General features: G+C 47.8%; 1 protein-coding gene across 3 annotated transcripts in view; it reads left to right on the top strand.

Moving 5' to 3' along the window:
* ATG9A (autophagy related 9A) overlaps positions 1–18634 on the top strand; it is a 188155-nt gene that overhangs the window by 99561 nt on the left and 69960 nt on the right. For all 3 annotated transcript variants that reach the window (XM_078679150.1, XM_078679151.1, XM_078679149.1), the window contains exons 7-8: positions 6891–7639; positions 8743–8896. In XM_078679150.1, coding sequence (XP_078535276.1) covers positions 6891–7639; positions 8743–8896 — 903 coding nt within the window. The remainder of the gene's footprint in view (positions 1–6890; positions 7640–8742; positions 8897–18634) is intronic.

Below are 18634 nucleotides of genomic sequence, written 5' to 3'. Positions count from 1 at the left end.
GCCAACACTATCAATCCAAAGTCCTTCCGTTCGGAGTGACTACAGCACCCAGAGTCTTCAACAAGTGCCACGCAGCAGTGGCAGCTCACCTACGAAGACAACACATTCACGTGTTCCTTTATCTGAATGACTGGCTCATAAAAGCCAAGTCATAGGGCAGCTGTGTGCAGTACACACACAAGACAATCTAGCTGCTTCACAACTTGGGCTTCACAGTGAATCTCACCAAATCCTACCTACAACCATGCAACACACAACAATATCTAGGGACTACAATAAACACTTCAAAAGCTTTAGCATGCCCTAACCCTCTCCTGATAAACAGTATGCAAGCTCTAATATCCAAATTTCAGCCTCAACACTCTTTACCAGCGCGAGTGTTCATGCCGTTAATCGGGATGATTGCTTCTTGCATTCTCATCGTCACTTATGCAAGACTCCAGATGCGCCCCCTACAGGAGTGTTTGGCACGTCAGTGGAACCAGGCTCAAGGTCAGCTAACAGATCTGGTGTTGGTGGACAGCCACACCTATCGCTCACTACAGTGGTGGAACACACAAAACCTTTCCATAGGGCGGCCGTTCCTCGACCCAGTTCCACAGATAGTGCTAACAACAGACGCATCGCTCACCGGCTGGGCAGCTCATCTTCAAAACCTTACCATTCAGGGCATGTGGACCCCTCAGCAAAAACAACTCCACATAAATTACCTGGAATTGTTGGCAATCTTTCTAGAGTTAAAATCCTTTCAACTCCATTTCGTAGGCAAAGCTGTCCTAGTCTGTACAGACAACATGACAGCAATGTACTAGCAACTAAAAACAAAGGGGGGGACATGCTCTCTACACCTAGCTCAAAGCATGTGGAGATGGGCCATTCCGCAAAACATATATCTCATTGCAGAACACCTCCCAGGAGTACACAATCAGATTGCAGATCTGCTCAGTCGTCAAACACAGCAAATTCACGAATGGGATCTTCATCCTCAAGTTCTTCTTCCATTTTTTCACATGTGGGGCCAGCCACAAATAGATCTGTTCGCCACACATCAAAACACAAAATGCCCAAGCTTCGTGTCCAGGTATCCACACCCATTGTCCAAAGGCAATGCGCTATGGATGAACTGGTCAGGCAAATTTGCTTACACTTTTCAGCCTCTCTCACTAATCCCGTTAGTGGTTTGGAAGCTCAAGCAGCATTCCCTCACAATGATCCTGGTTGCTCCAAAATGGGCCCCACAACCTTGGTTCACAACCCTCTTGGAACTGTGAGTAGTTCCTCATCAAAAACTGCGCCTCTCACCCAAGCTTCTTATACACAACCACGGAGAGATAAGACATCCATATCCAATCAACTCAACCTTGCGATCTGGCTCCTGAAGTCTTTGAGTTTGGTTACCTCAATCTCCCACCAGACTGCATGAACATCATTAAGGAGGCTTGACGTCCTACCACCAGAGCATGTTACGCCGCAAAGTGGAAACCCACTAGATGCTTCTATACAAAACATTATATGTTATCTATTACACTTACAACAGTGTAACCTAGCATATACATCCATAAGACTACATCTCGCAGAAATAGCAGCTTATCTCCAAAACAGAAAACACCTATCTTTGTTTAAGAGTACCCGCTATTAAAACATATATGGAAGTACTAAAAAGAATAATTCCACCTAGAGCTCCACCCTCTCCAGTATGACATTTAAATGTTATCCTTACCAGACTCATGGGTCCTCCTTTTGAACCCTCGCACACATGCAAACTACAATTCCTCACTTGGAAACTAGCCTTCCTAGTAGCTATCACATCTCTCACAAGAGTGAGTGAAATCCAGGCATTAACCATACAAGAACCATTTTTCAAATTCATCATAACAAAGTGGTTCTTAGGCCTAACCCAACATTTTTACTTAAAGATGTGTCTGCCTTCGATCTTAACCAGTCTGTTGAACTCCCAGTCTTTTTCCCACAACCAGACACAGTGGCAGTACGAGCTCTTCACACGCTGGACATTAAAAGAGCACTACTCTACTATATTGAAAGAACAAAATCCTTTGGAAAAACTAAACAACTCTTTGTGGATTTTTCCCCCCCTCATAAGGGCAATCTCATTTCAAAAGCAGGAATTGCAAGGTGGATTGTTAAATGCATCCAAATATGCTATGCTAAAGCTAAACGTACATTAACTATTCCCCCTAGAGTTCATTCCACACACAAATTAGGGGCTTCTTGTGCAGGCAAAACAATAAGCTAGTGTTTTCCCAGGCTGTATTAAGAACACTTTTTCAAACCACTGCAACAGATACAGGTAGCCACCGCTAAAGAGATAACTGCTGTATAGTCTATGCACAAGTATACGATCTACAGCTGATATGCCCCGAACGGAAAATGCTACTTACCAGTATGCATCTGTTCTTGGCATGTAGAGCTGTAGATCACACACGCCCACCCACCTCCCCGGATACCTCTATCTGTTCCAGTGCTATCTTAGACACATTACACATGGACATCTTTTCGATTTCTTACTAACTCTATCATCAGGCTCTGCTGTGACTTTTTGGCTGTGCTTTTAGCGCGTCGCTCCTCAGCGCTGCATTTTAACTATAACGCGCATTTATATGCGTTTATTCTTTCTTTGGTCTGCTGCTTGCCTGGGGGAAGGGGTTCCCACTTACCCGCATTTAAAACATTAGCGCACCGCCGCTTTGGCGGGCCCGGGTCCCGAGGGTGGCATATTTGTTCAACTTTAGCCGCCATTTTGGATTGGGGCTGTTGGCGCTTTTGGCGGGCGCCATCTTAGAGCGTCCTGACGCTCGCTTCAGTCCAGGGGACGCCGTCGCTTAGCCGGAGTCGTGCCTGAGTCCTGCCCGTCTGCGCCCGTCCGCGCTAAGGACGTGCAGGACTCGGGCTAGGCCCTGCTGGTGCGGTGCGCGGGTGGTCTTCTTCAGCCATGCTGACATATTCCTGTGACACCTTGCGAGACTTAGGACGCCGGACTGCTAGGTGTAGTATACCTCTCTTACATCCGTTAGTTGGTCCTTATTATTGTGCTGGCTGTCAGTGGTTTTTAGAGCGAGCCACTTCCATCGCTCCTACGTATCCGGTGGCAGCCGTTTGCAGTAACCGCCCTGAGCATGCTCTCCGCATTTTTAGTTTTAATGCTAGGTCTCTGGTGTCGCACTATCAGGCAGTATTCGACCTGTTGCAGGATGAAAGCCCAGACATCGTGGCCATCACCGAGACATGGCTGAAAGACGAGGACGCGGCCATTATTAATCTGGCATTCCCCTCGGACTATACAGTCCTCACCCTTAATCGATCTTCTAGGGGAGGGGGAATTGCCCTGGCTATTCGTTCTAGTTTTACTTGCTGCTGGTCTGCACTGACCATTGCGGGATGTGAAAGTGCGGTGTTTAAGATTCTTGTTACCCCTCATTTTTCACTCTCCGGGATGGTGGTCTATCGCCCCCCAGGGAGCGAGGCGGCGTTTCGCGCTGCTTTCCCTGATGTGGTCAGCTCCTTGGTGGTAGGGTGTCCCAATTTTTCTATCCTGGGGGACCTCAATCTCCATTTCGACAGACCCAACTTACCCGTGGTCAGTGGCATTCTCGCGGATTTGGAGGCTTTACAGCTGACGCAACTTGTTCAACAGTCCACTCACACCGGTGGCCATACGCTAGATCCCTTCTTCACTAATTTGGCAGATGCTTCTGTCACCGTCGTCTCGCCCCTGGGCTGGACTGACCATTCTTTGGTCGCCATTAGTACCCCCTTACCAGGTAGGACTGTCATTCCTCCTGCCAAGCTGGTCGTAAGGCGGCATTGGGGTAAACTACGGTTGGAAGATCTGCACCGTGTCCTCGCTGCAGAGCCATTAGATCCGTTTGTAACTGTTGATTCAGGTTACGATGGGTTCTGCGCTTGGATCTCTAAGGCGCTAGATGCGCTTATTCCTCTTACCGCCTGTAAGACCAGTGCTAGAGAATCTAGCCCGAGGTACGACGGTGCCCTACGTGCGCTCAAGGGTAGCTGTAGGCGTGCAGAGAGGGCTTGGCGGAAGGCGTACGATTCGGGGAAAAAAGCTATCTATCTCGCCTCCGTCAAAGTGTACCATCGGGCTGTGTGCCGTGCTCGGGCAACTTACTATACTGCCGAAGTTGGCAACAGCTCTAATCCCTCGAAAACTATTTTCAAACTGATGAAGGACCTTCTAGCTAAGCGCCCTGGTGCCCCGACGATTGGCTCCACCGCACATTGTGAGGCCCTTGCGGTGTTCTTTCAGGAAAAGGTCCAAAACATCTATAAGACCTTTCCATCTACAGGACCCCCAGTTGAGTCTCAGATTATCATCTCTGGAGATACGGCCCTGCACGCGCTGCCCCTGTTGACATCTGAAGGGTTCGACATCTTGGCAAAGCAGGTGAAATCTGGGTCCCCCGCTGACCCTCTTAGTTCGGCTCTCTTCAGAGATGAGTCGTTCTTGGGCCGGACCGTGGTACACTCCTTGATCAACATCTCGCTGGAGTCGGGCACTGTCCCCCTTAGCTGGAAGCGGGCGGTGGTTTCTCCCATTCTAAAGAAACCCTCATTAGACCCAGATAAGCCCGAAAACTATCGGCCTATCTCTTTGCTTCCCTGGCCTACCAAAGTAATGGAGGCCCATGTCAACAAAGTTCTCTCGGCCCACCTTACCCAGGTTAACATCTTGGATCCCACCCAAAACGGCTTCCGTGCTGGTCACAGCACGGAGACCGCCCTTCTCTCCATGGCTGAACACCTGCGCACAGTGATGGATGCGGGGCAGACAGCGGCGCTCGTTTTATTAGATCTGAGCGCCGCGTTCGATACCGTGTCCCATCCTATCCTGTTGCATCGCCTGGAGGAGATCGGGCTGGGTGGCTCTGCCCTCCAGTGGTTTCGCTCCTTCCTGAACGATCGTTTCTTTAGCGTTGCCCTGCCACCGTTCCAGTCCCAATTCCTTCCTCTGAGACAGGGGGTCCCGCAAGGCTCCTCGCTGAGTCCCACGTTGTTCAATCTGTACGTGAGACCGCTGGCTGAGATCGTCAAGCAATGGGACATGACTATGGTCTCCTATGCTGACGATACTCAGCTAGCGGTTACTATCAGCGGGGATGCGGACCGGGATGCCCCCAGGTTTCAGAGTGGACTTAGGGCGGTGGCAAGCTGGATGAAGAACAACTGTCTCCAGCTCAACGCGAAGAAAACCGAGATCATGATCGTCGGCAGGAGGGCGGAACTGTGGGGGGACAAGTGGTGGCCCGTTGAACTATGGCCGGTCCCTCTCCCGGTCACTGAACTTAAGAATTTGGGAGTTTGGATGGACCCTGCTCTTAGTTATGAGGGCCATTCGAAGAAAATCGCGGCCAGCTGTTTTGGTATCTTGCGGTCGTTGAGGCCCATTCTTAAGTTCTTTGACCGTGGTACCAGGCAGCTGATAGTCCAGGCCACGGTATTATCTCGCCTGGACTATGCTAGCTCGCTTTTGGCAGGGACCAATGTGGCTGAGACCACCCGCCTCCAACGCGTGCAGAATGCCGCGGCGAGAGCCATTGTTGGCTTACCTCGAACGAGTTCTGTCTCGGGAGTCTTGAGATCTTTGCATTGGCTCCCCATCAAATCACGCATCCAGTTTAAGGTGTTGTGCTTGGCGTTTAAGATCTTGAGGGGAGTAGGTCCGCCAATTCTTGCTGATCTCCTGTCGTGGTATGTTCCTTCCCGCGCTCTGAGATCGGGAAGTCAAGCGCTCGCTGTGGTCCCCCGATACAGGTTGTGTCGGGTTGGTGGTCGCTCTTTTCGGGTTAGGGCGGCTGAACTTTGGAATTCCCTCCCAGCGGACTTGCGGCTATTGGATGACCTTTTGGCCTTCCGCAAAGCATTGAAAACTTTCCTTTTTAAATAAATTCTCTTTTATCTGTGTTGTGTTTCTGCTAACTGTTGCACATTGCCTGCCATGCGCCAGGACGCCCCTTAGCTGGGGCAGCTGTGCGCAATACAAATGTGCATAACATAACATAACATAACATAACCCTCCACGGCAAAACAATCTGAAGATGCAGTTGATGCCCATGCGCACTATCGTCCTAAGAGGAAGTCACCTACCTTGTGACTACAAAGACTTCTTCCAAGACAAAAACAAAGTGCAAACATCCGAGCGCAACACCAGATGGCGATCTATGCACAAGTATACAAAAATACAGCTCTACATGCCAAGAACAGATGCATACTGGTAAGTAACATTTTCCTTTTCCAATTTGGCATATTGTGTCATCCTGACTGTTCTGTCTCACCCCTGATGGCTATACAACAAATAATCTTTTTCCAGTAATAATCTAGTTTTGGAGTCTACTTCAGGACAGACGCTTACCCAGCACACGCCTTATGAGGGGCTCAGTTTCATATTCTTCGAATGGGCTCCCACCACAAATACTTGGCACTATGGGGCCCACAAGGCAGGTTCAACAGAGAAAGATGAGGTTTGGGGGATGAGGGGAAGAGAAGGCTTGCCCACAGAGCCTTTATATTAGGCCTCTCAATCACGGTCCATCACACTGACCTAAAAAATGGTTCTGATATACGTCTCTCTCTCTCTTCCTCTCTCCCTCTCTCTTCCTCTCTCTCTCTCTCTCTCTCTCTCTCTCTCTCTCTCTCTCTCTCTGACTTGCAGTACTTCATGTGGCAGGATGTGTAGGCTGCACCATGTCCATGGTTCTGATATCTCTCTTGCTCTGTCTGTCTCTCTTTCTCTCTCTCTCGCTCTCTCTCCTGTAGCAGGAGCTGCATGCTGCACACTTCCATGGCTCTGATAATCTGTCTCCATCAGTCTGACAATGTCCATGGTTCTGATATCTCTCTCTGTCTCTCGCCCTCAGTCTGACCTGCAGTACTTCACGTGGCAGGAGGTGCAGGCTCGCATTGTAGAGATCCAGAAGGAGCACCAGATCTGCATCCACAAGAAGGAGCTGACCGAGCTGGACATCTATCACCGCATCCTCCGCTTCAAGAACTACATGGTGGCGATGATCAACAAGTCCCTGCTGCCAATCCGCTTCCAGCTGCCCCTGCTCGGGGACACCGTCTTCCTCACTCGTGGTCTCAAGTACAACTTCGAACTCATCTTCTTCTGGGGTCCAGGATCACTCTTCCAGAACGAGTGGAGTCTAAAGAGTGAATACAAGAAGGGCGGCAATCGGCTCGAGCTGGCCGAGAAGCTGGGCTACCGCATCCTGTGGATCGGGGTGGCCAACCTCCTGCTCTGCCCGCTCATCCTGGTCTGGCAGATCCTCTACGCCTTCTTCAGCTACACTGAGATGCTGAAGCGCGAGCCGGGCAGCCTAGGGGCGCGCTGCTGGTCCCTCTATGGGCGATGCTACCTGCGCCACTTCAGCGAGCTGGACCACGAGCTGCACTCGCGCCTCAGCAAGGGCTACAAGCCTGCCTCCAAGTACATGAACTGCTTCATGTCTCCACTGCTCACCATTGTGGCCAAGAACGTGGCCTTCTTCGCTGGCTCCATCCTGGCTGTGCTCATTGCACTGACCATCTATGACGAGGACGTGCTGGCCGTGGAGCACGTGCTGACCACGGTCACACTGCTGGGCGTTGCGGTCACTGTCTGCAGGTCAGTCGGTCATTTGTGGGGATATAACGAGTTGTAGAACAGAAGGAAGAAAGACTGCTGGCATTGACCCTCATTAGCAGGGCTGGATGCTCAGTCACTCTCTGGGGCAGTGGGCTGAGAAGGTTGGTCATGGGGAAAGTCTTGTCTCATGATTTCTGGGTTCATGTGAGTTTGGGGGTCCACTGATAGTGGAGGCCGTGTAATGGTGAGGGCCTTGATGGACCCCGGTAGTGCAATACACAGGTGTTAACATAATGAGTTTTTTAGTTGTGTGATGTATGTTGGAATGTAACCCAGTGAGCTTGTGTGTCATGCTATTCTTGTATTGATGTTGGTGTGATCACACTGGTTTTGTGACTGTCATTTCCTGGGGTTGCATTGTTGTTACTCAATCAGTGGTGGGCTTCTTCCTGTTAGCAAAGGAGAAATCCCATCAAACCATAATATCTCCATGCATTAAGTCAAGAAACGTTTTATACTCCGAAAGACTAATTCTTTAACTACTGATTTTATTTAAGAATTTTTGTCTCCATTGCTATATATATCAAAATGTTACACAACTCAAATAGATAGTGAATGATAATGCAGATCACAGTACAAAAGATATGTTTATCCAAAAGCACTTCACCATACTCGCTACTGTTCATCCAGCACACCAACTCTCATCCCAATCAGTTCATCCTTCCACTTTCATAAAAACATAAACATCTGATGTGGACCGTTCTCATTTAGAAAAAATGAATGCAGTTATTGTATACACCCGTTATACATGTTTCTTTTCCATAACCTTTACTTTATTGGTTGTAAACAATATTCATATGTTTAGTGGCTATACATATTATTCTATCCACGTTTTGGAGAAAAAGAACTATATGTTTGAGTTGTGTTCTATATTGATATATGTAATAATGGAGATAAAAAATTATTACATAAAATTGGTAATTAGAGAATAAATCTTTCTGAGCATAGAAAGTTTCACAACCTAAATGTGTGGAGATATTATGGTTAGATGGGATATTTCCTTTGCTATGTTGTCTTTGCCCTGCCCCGGGATCCTATAGTTGTAGGTTTATGATTGTGCTTCTTGCTGTTGCCACTCACAGGTCCTTTATTCCGGACCAGCACCTGGTGTTCTGCCTGGAGCAGCTGCTGAAGGTTATCCTGGCCCACATCCACTACATGCCTGACCACTGGCAGGGCAACGCCCACCGATACGAGACACGGGATGAGTTTGCACAACTTTTCCAGTACAAAGCTGTGAGTACTCAGCCAGCCTCATTTTTCCATCACACACCATCAGTTTTATTAACCTTAGCAGTTCCTAAGAGTCACCACTTGATGTCCGGGGGCAATTGTGCCCTCCCTACTAGGGCCATGACTTCTTCCATAGCTCTCGCCAGCGGTGTTCTAGTGGCTTACATCAGCCAGGAGGTCACATGGTAATTTCTGCATATGTTTGCTAAACATTACTGCCTCACAGCCCAGCATGCTGTGGTGAGTGCTTTGCCAGGGCTTAGGACCGGGTTGGAATTATCACCGGTCCGACTACACAGCCCTCATCCTATTACTCCTCAGCCCTGAAGAGTCACGGGTTCACCCCGATATTGACGAAACACGTGTCGGCTGGTTTTGTTGTAAAACAAAGACTCATATTGGATGAATAAACACCCAAGAGGTTATGAACATTGGAGTTGGATCTTATATTTGCTTTGACTGACTACGAAACTAAATCGATTAACTGATGCAGGTTGTGTGCGTTTGACATTGTTGTACTTTGCCAGGGCTCTGTTTCATGACTTGCTTGGGGAAGCAGCAATACTTCATCCAGCCTCCAGGACAAGGTATTGCTTTGGGACTCCCCCTGAAAGTGAGGAATCTGCAGGAAGGTGTGTCCTTCCAAAGGAAAGTTTCTTACCTTCGCTAATGATATGTTCGAGGCATATGTGCTATAGATGATATGCTTTAGCATAGATCGCCATCTGGTGTTGGGTCCGGATGTTTGCACTTTGTTTTTGTTCGAAGAAGTCTTGTAGTCACGAGGTAGGTGACTCCTCCTTTCAATGATAGTGCGCATGGGCATCGACTCCATCCTTAGATTGTTTTTTTCTTCCATCGGGTTCGAATGTGTATTGCTGTGCTCCAGTTCGGTACCGTTTTCGTACCCCTTTGACGCGCCACCCACCACCCTCAATGGTATTGTTATCGATCGCGACCCATCATTCGACGGGCATCGTCTTACTTCGGAAAGCTTTTCATTCGAAACCTCGAGGCAGGCCATTGGGCCTACCCGTGCCGACCGCGGGTGTCGTGCTAAATTTCCACACACCGACTTGCACGAAGTATGTAACCTCTGCTTGTCCCCGGAACATGACAAAAAAGCTGCTGCTCGTGTCTATCCTTCTGATCGAAAAAGACACTTCATGATCGTCGGGCTCCGCGCCACGAAATGCAGCACCAGAGCGACTCCCTTCTGGACATCTTTGGAGAAGATTCCGGCATCCAACCTCCAGCTTCGGAGCCAGAGGAAGAAGAGCAGGTCTTAGTGTCCGAAGCCGACTCCGACATGGAGGAAGACGAAGACATCACTGCGGGATAGCGTACAGTGAGTACAAACCCCTGCCCATCCCACAAAAGACAAAGGCTCTGGTCCCTCCTTCGCCCTCTGGTTCAGGTTCACCGACAACACGTTTCCGATGCCCCGCCCTTCGACTCGGCTCCAAAACAAAAAGACAAGCCTTCGGGCTCGAGCCAGCCCCGCTCCGATGCCAAACCGACACCTTCGGCTTCAAAACATAAGAGCAAGATCCCTTTGAGATCGAAGGTTCTACCTGCTACGCCGAAAGGCTCAGAGCCGAAACCCTACAAGCCCAAAGACTCGGAGCTGAGACATCCCAAGTGCAAAGACTTGGAGCCGAGACCATCCAAAGCAAACACTCGGAGCCCAAATCCTCCAAGACTAAAGAGTCAATACAAAATCTTCCAAAAACAAAGACATAGCTTACGGGCTAGATAGGGTGGAACTGGGAGACGAATGCCCGTACCGTGCACTGTACAACATACTGCGGACACTGCAGGGCCCGACGAACCACACGATCCAGATATGGCATACAGTGCGTAGAAAACTGGGATGGCACAACACAATCATACATGCGACGCCGCTTTGGGTCACAGATTGATTGGGCAGGCTGGGCAAGAGTAAGGGGTTTCAGCATTGGGATGCGGGCATCTCCAAAGTCGGGGATCTCTGGGTACGGTGGAAGGTGCTTACATTTGAACAACTTCAGTTCAAATATGAGATGCCACCGGCAGAACGATTCAGGTATTGCCAAATAAAACACGCCTTGGAGGCATCAATTCCGCCTGCCACTAATCTGCCTGAGGCCTCACCACTAGACAGACTACTCACGGAACATGGATAAAAAGGCAATTTCCATGACGTACCGGAAAATTATTAATAATGTGCCGGACTTCATGCAAAATCTCTGTGACAAATGGGCAGAGGAGTTGGGAGAATTAGATGATTCGAACTGGCAGGACTGGCAGGACGCACTAGCTTCACCTAGGGAGGTGGAAATCCCGTCCAGACTCCGCCTGATACAACTTAAGATCCTACATAGAGTTTACTTCACACGACCGACACTTTATAAAATAGGGAAAACTGATAACCAACTTTGTTTGAGGGGCTATTGGGCAATCGGCACATTTTTCCACACTATCTGGGACTGCCCTGCGATAACAATATACTGGAGATCAGTCATGGACAAGATCACACGATTCAGTGGCAGTCCAGTCCCGCCTGAGCCCAAACACTGCCTGCTAAACATATGGGAACCCACAGACCTTAACACCACAAGGCAAACATGGGCAACCTTAGGAATGATGTTAGCTAAAAGGAATATCTCTAGACATTGGGGAGCTGATACCACCCCACACTCACAGAGTGGTATAAAGATATGCATGTGGCTATGGTGGCGAAAAAAACTGTGTATGTACGCAGGGGTTGCCCGAAAAAGTGGATACGACTATGGTAAGGGTGGAACACTTATAGGGGAGGGCTGTGCACCTTACCAATCATACCCCAAGATCCAGAAGTATTGGAATAAGGGTATTAATAACCTTGTAATGTAATGAACATGCACTGCATTAATGTACACTTATGAATGTGCAACTGTTGATACACACCCTGAAATGTAGCTCTACCAAACCCACTAAATGAAATGATGAGTAATTGTAATACTTTGTATAGGTGCCATTTTCTTTGCGGAAAAATAAAATATTAAAAAAACAAAGACTCAAAGCCGAAAGCCTTGAAAACCAAGGACTCTTTTTAATAATCAAAGGAAAAGAAATCGACATTACAAGGTATATCATAGCAAAAAGTATTTTCAATGCAATACAATTATTATCAGGCAGTTGCAGAAATTGTTATTACGGTTTGGTAGCTGAATTACGGCGACGGTGGATCGTCATGAGTCGGACGTCGGTGGGGGGGGGGTACAAATGTTACCTCGAAATACGTTCCAATCATTCCATATTTGGGACCACTTCTTGGGGCATCCCCTTGCCACATACATTGTCTTTTCTCTGAACATTCCCCTATCCATGTCCCTCTTCCATGCTGTAACGGTCGGTGTCGGTGCCACAGCTGGGCAATATTACACTTCGCTACCATCAATGCCAGTGCAACTCATGTAATGCATTTGTTTTTCAGATCAGTGGGCTCCCGCACATTTAGAAGGCATCTTCTGGCTTCCGGGTGAATAGTGAGTTCAAGGACCTCACTGAGAATGCTGTGCATTTTCCGCCAATACCGCTGTATGTGTACACACTCCCATAGTATATGTAGGAATGTTCTCTCACCCTCACAGTGTCTCCTGCAGTCCCCGGCATCCGCTCTCCCCATTTTCACTAGGCTTGACCCTTTTATGTATATACGGTGCAAAATTTTAAGCTGTACCAGCCGTAGTCTAGCAGATATTGCCACCTCCTTCGGAGAAGCCACTGCCACAGTCCAGTCCTCATCGTCAAGGAGTATGCCATCTCTCTCCCATTTCTCTCGCTGGCCCTGGAGGGGATCACTAGAGTTATTTTCCAGCTTTTTATAAGTTATGGATATGGCTTTTGTTGGCAGGTAGCCATCTTGGGCCAGATGTAGATAAATTCAATTTAGCGAGTCCTTAATAGCGATTTTTACTGAATCACTATTAAGGACTTTCTAAATTGAATGTAGGTAGGAATCGCAAAAATGTTAGCGATTCCTTAAAATTCCTTAATAACGAATCGCAAATGGAGATTCGTTAATAAGGAATACCTACCCATTCATTCCTATGGACTAGGAGGCCCATAGGAATGAATGGGAAGATATTCACTATTTGCGATTCGGTATTAAAGAATCGCAAATAGCGAGAGCTATTTCAAGGGTGTCAAAAGGACACCCTGTTGCACCCCTGAAATGTGCATGTGTGCACATGTGGCGCACATGCATGCCGTAAGAGCATGAATGTGTGCCACATGGCACTTTAAAAAAAGGAAAAAAGTGCTTTTTTACAGGAAATCGCTAATCACCACCAACATAAAGTTGGTGGTAATTAGCAATTCCTTAAGGCTAAAGTGCACTTTCTTTTGTGCTACTTACATTGCATTTAAGGAATCGCAATTTCCGATTCCTTAAATGCAAGAGTAAAATAAGGAATCACAATTTTGCGATTCCTTATTTTGCTCGTAGATTTAAACTCCTCTACATTGCTCTCAGCCAAATACCGATCACAAACGCTGAAATAGCGATAAGTATTTGGCCACCTACATCTGGTCCCTAGTATCCTGTCCTAGAGAGGCGAGGACTCAGGGGGAGCGGCCCCTTCTGGAGGTGCGTCAGTAGCGCATGTCTAACCTGGATATATATGTGAAGTGTTCAGTGGCTGCCATATCATACTCTTGTTGCAGGGAGGTGAACGACATGACATCCCCCCGCATCCAGAGGTCTCCTATCTTGGAGATGCCTATGAGGTCCCACTTGTCAAAGCCCTTAAATTTCCACAGGTTCCCAAGTAGGCCAGAGTCCCACAGGGGGGCTGCCAATGTCACCTTATGCTCCCACCCCAAGCTTCTATTGGCGGCATGCCAAACTTGTACCGAGTGCTTAGTGGGTCCCGTCAGATTACATTTCCCAGCCTTCTAATAGAGAGCCCTATTATAGTTCCCGCCCGGTAATAGCCATCTATCCATCTCCCTGTATTTCTTAATTCCCCAAAAGGACGCCTCTCTCAGGCTTATACCAGACCTCAGACAGTTCAACATCTACATAAAGTCGGACCACTTCCACATGGTCACACTCCAACAGGTGCTCCCACTACTTCAACAAGGCAACTTCCTATCCACTCTAGACCTAAAGGATGCCTACTTCCATATTCCCATTCACCCTGCTCAAAGGAAATATCTCAGGTTTGTAGTGGACGGACAACATTACCAATTCAAAGTCCTCCCATTCGGAGTAACTACGGAACCCAGGGTTTTCACCAAGTGCCTAGCAGTAGTCGCAGCTCATCTAAGAAGACAGCACGTTCATGTCTTTCCTTACGTAGACGACTGGCTGATTAAAAGCCAGATCACAACAAAGCTGCATACATCACACTCTAAAGACAGTGCAACTGCTTCACAACTTGGGTTTCACCGTAAACCTCACCAAGTCTCACCTCCAACCATAGTTTCAGACTCAACACTCACTAACAGCCAGATTGTTCATGCAACTAATCGGAATAATGGCTTCTTGCATTTTAATTGTTCCATATTCAGGACTTTAAATGCCTCCCCTACAGGATTGCTTTGCCTATCAGTAGAACCAGGCTTAAGGTCCGTTATCAGATCTGGTGTTGATAGATGGCCGTACTCCTCATTCTCTGCAGTGGATGAACATACAAAACCTTTCCAAGGGGCGGCCATTTCTTGATCCGGTTCCACAGATAGTTCTAACAGCAGATGCATCCCTCACTGGTTGGGGAGCACATATGGGAAAACACACCATCCAGGGCATGTGGACTCTGCGACAAAAACAACTCCACATAAACCATCTAGAACTGCTGGCAATTTTTCTAGCATTAAAAGCCTTTCAACTTCATCTAGTAGGCAAAGCTGTCCTGGTTCGCACAGACAACATGACATACAAAAACAGGGGGGGACACACTCTACAGCTGTCACAGTTAGCACAGAGCATCTCGAGATGGGCCATACCTCAAAAGATATATGTCCTTGCAGAACATCTTCCAGCAGTACACAACCAAGTTGCGGATCTGCTCAGTCGTCAGCGACAGCAAATACACAAATGGGAGCTTCACTCTCAAGTTCTCCTCCTGTTCTTCCAAATGTCGGGCTTCCCAGAGATAGATCTGTTCGCCACCCACCTATACTCAAAATGCCCAAACTTCGCGTCCAGATATCCACACCCATTGTCCGAAGGCTATGCACTATGGATGAATTGGTCAGGGATATTTGCTTATGCTTTTCCACCTCTCCCAATCATTCCATTAGTAGGTCAGAAACTCAAACAACACTCCCTGACGCTTACCCTAGTTGCTCCCAAATGGGCCCGACAACACTGGTTCACAACTATGTTGGAACTATCAGTAGTTCCCCACCAAAAACTACACCTCTCCCCCAGGTTCCTTACTCAGAACCATGGAGAGATAAGACATCCAGATCCCAATAAGCTCAACCTTGCGATTTGGCACCTGAAATCCTAGAGTTTGCCTACCTTAATCTTCCGCTAGACTGTATGAATGTTATCAAAGAGGCTAGATGCCCTACCACAAGAGCATGCTATGCAGTAAAGTGAAAGAGAAGTCTTGTTTATTGTAACAACAATCCGATAAATCCACTAGATGTTTCAATACAAAACAATTTGTTATTTATTACACCTGCTATGTTCTAACTTAGCGTACACATCCATACGCTTACATCTCGCTGCAATAGCTGCATATCTGCAAAATAGACAGCACTTGTCTCTTTTTAGAGTGCCCGCTATTAAGGCTTTTATGGAGTGCATTCAAAAGACTAATTCCTTGCAGTCTTGGAGAAGATGGGTTTTGGCATAAACTTTATAAGGTGGCTCCGTTTGCTCTATGCCCACCCTACCGCGCAGGTGGCCGTCATCAACCACTTCACGATACAATTCCCGCTGGGGAGGGGTACTAGGCTTGGGTGCCCCCTGTCATCCTTGCTATTTGCCCTAATTCTTGAGCCACTGGCAGTCTGGATCAGGGGTGACCCGTGGATTAGGGGACTGAAATGGACGGAGGACCACGAAGACAGTATCTCCCTATATGTGGATGATATTCCCCTGTATTTGGCCTCGCCCTCGCGGTCTCTCCTCCGGGTCCTCCATATTTTCCATATCTTTGGCACACACTCGGGGTATACCATCAACTGGACTAAGTACCAATTCTATGTGTTGTGGGGTGCACCACCGTAAAATCCGAGGGGGTATGACATACTGGTGGCAACAGAGGGCTTTTGGTATCTAGGTATTTATATTACACCGGATCCGAATTTATTTGAGTCCAAGCTACTCGCACCCCTGACACGTCTTCCATCTGATGCCAAACCCTGGCGATCCCTCCCCTTACCCTTCTGGGCCGTGCAGCCCTCTTTAAGATGCTAGCACTGTCGCATTTTCTCTATGCATTACAGAACACCCCGTATAAGATTCCTGGCAATTACTTTGCTAGCATCGACGGCATTGCACAGGGACTACTGTGGGACGGACGGGCCTCAGGCACAGGCATGAAAAAGTTGGCGATGGGGTGGTTTGATGGGGGTATGGCACTGCCCGACATGAGACTCTACTACCAAGCGTCCGAACTGGCCCCAATCAACAAATGGGCACACGGGGAGTATGACGACCCAAATGTCCGCACGGACCGGTGGCTACGCCAGGCACTCTATGCAAACCCTTGCAAGCTCAATCTCACGGGACCCACGGCACGCACAGTGGAGGTTTGGCACTGAGTGAATAGAAAGTGGGGTTGGCACAATAAACTCACAAAGGCCGCACCACTCTGGAAGCCGGATCTCTTGGGGAAGCTCAGCAAATGCCCTGGCTTCAACAAGTGGGATATGATAGGTATCATGACAGTCGGTGACATGTGAGTAGGGGGAAAATTGACCACATTCTCAGACCTGCAGATCAAAGGCAGACCTCTACCCGAAGCCTCTCCATTAGTAGACCGACTGATACTTGAACCCATGCACATAAAAGGGCATATCTCACATACAAAAAGCTAGTGAACAATCGCCCAGACCCCTTAATGCGCTTGCGACAATACTGCGAAGTAGACCTGGGGGACTTGGAGGTTGACGAGTGGAGCGATGCCCTGGCCTCCACCAGAGAGGTGGCTATCCCAATGAGGTTGCGCCTGGTCCAGTTGAAGATCCTTCATCGCGTGTACCTCGACGCAGGGCTCTTGGTCAAGATAGGAAGGAGGACTAACCCCCTGTGTCTACGGCAATGCCTCCAACCGGGAACCTTCTTTCATATCCTTTGGGATTGCCGTATAATACAACAATATTGGAATAAATTCACAAAACAATTGGAGAGGGCAGGCAGTAAGGCAATGAGGGCATCTCCCCCAATTATGTCTTCTAAATATCTGGGAAGCCTCTGACCTAACACAAACAGAGCAAACGTGGGCCTCACTCGTGTGGGCCATTGCCAAACGTACTATTGCCCAAAAATGTGGGGTGGAGGCGGTCCCGACCCTGCGCGATTGGGCTGTTGACATGGATAGGGCAATGATTGCCGAGAAAGATGTCTTCAAACACAGGGGCTGCCCCAGGAAATGGGACTCTAAATGGGGGAGGTGTAATAGATATAAGGGAACCATTTGCTTGTCCCCTACAATTGAGCGGCAACGTGAACGAAATAGACTACTGGATATCTCTGGTCTCGATGACATGTCCTTACATGGTACTGAATAAAGGAATTGCTTGCACGCCACGTGCTAAATGCACTACATTTTTGTTTCATGATCTGGTCCTCCCACTTGTAAATTATTTAATGTATTTGCAGGAAAGTATTACTGTGACTAAGTGGAAGGGTTTGTACTGTGTCTCCCAGATTCCAACTGTATTGCAAAGTGTACATTCATGCTTTGGACTCCTATGCTGTCTCAATGCTGTTTTATGTTTTTCTCTTTCTTTTATCAATAAAAAATGTTTAACCAAAAAAAAGACTCCTTCCTCCCAGGCTTCTACCTTCTCCAGTGTGGAACCTTAACATAGTCCTTACAATGGGTCCACCATTCGAGCTGTTGCACAAATGCGAAATACAATTTCTCACCTGTAAAGTAGTCTTCCATATAGACGCCACTTCTCTGAGGAGAGTGTGTGAGCTTCACGCACTAACCATAGAGGAACCATTTTTTCTAATACACTAAAGCAAAGTGATCCTTAGAACGAACCCCAAATTCTTACCTGAAGTCATCTCTGCCTTTCATATCAACTAATCTGTTGAGTTGCCTGTGTTCTTCCCTCAACCAGATTCAGTGGCAGAACGTGCCCTTCACACATTAGATGTCAAAAGAGCACTGCTTTACTATCTACATAGAAAGAACAAAGCCCTTTAGGAAAAAGTAAACAACTCTTTGTTGCTTTTACTCCATCACATAAAGGCAATCCCATTTCAAAATCAGGCATTGCAAGGGGGATAGTAAGTGCTTTCAAATATGCTACATCAAAGCTAAACGCACACTAACAATTCCTCCTTGGGCACATTCTACATGCAAACAAGGGCCTTCTATGGCGTTCTTAGGGAACATACCCATAGATGACATCTGCAAAGCTGCAACATGGTCTACACCTCACACATTCACAAAACACTATTGTGTGGATGTGTTAGCAAAATGACAGGCTAGTGTGGGCCAGGCAGTTTTACAAACACTATTTCAAACCACTGCAACAGCTACAGGTCAGCCACTGCTCCAAAATAACTGCTTTATAGTCTAT

Source organism: Lissotriton helveticus, chromosome 3_1 (assembly GCF_964261635.1).
Source record: "Lissotriton helveticus chromosome 3_1, aLisHel1.1, whole genome shotgun sequence".
NCBI classification, from domain to species: domain Eukaryota; kingdom Metazoa; phylum Chordata; class Amphibia; order Caudata; family Salamandridae; genus Lissotriton; species Lissotriton helveticus.
This window is presented reverse-complemented; position numbering and strand designations above follow the sequence as displayed.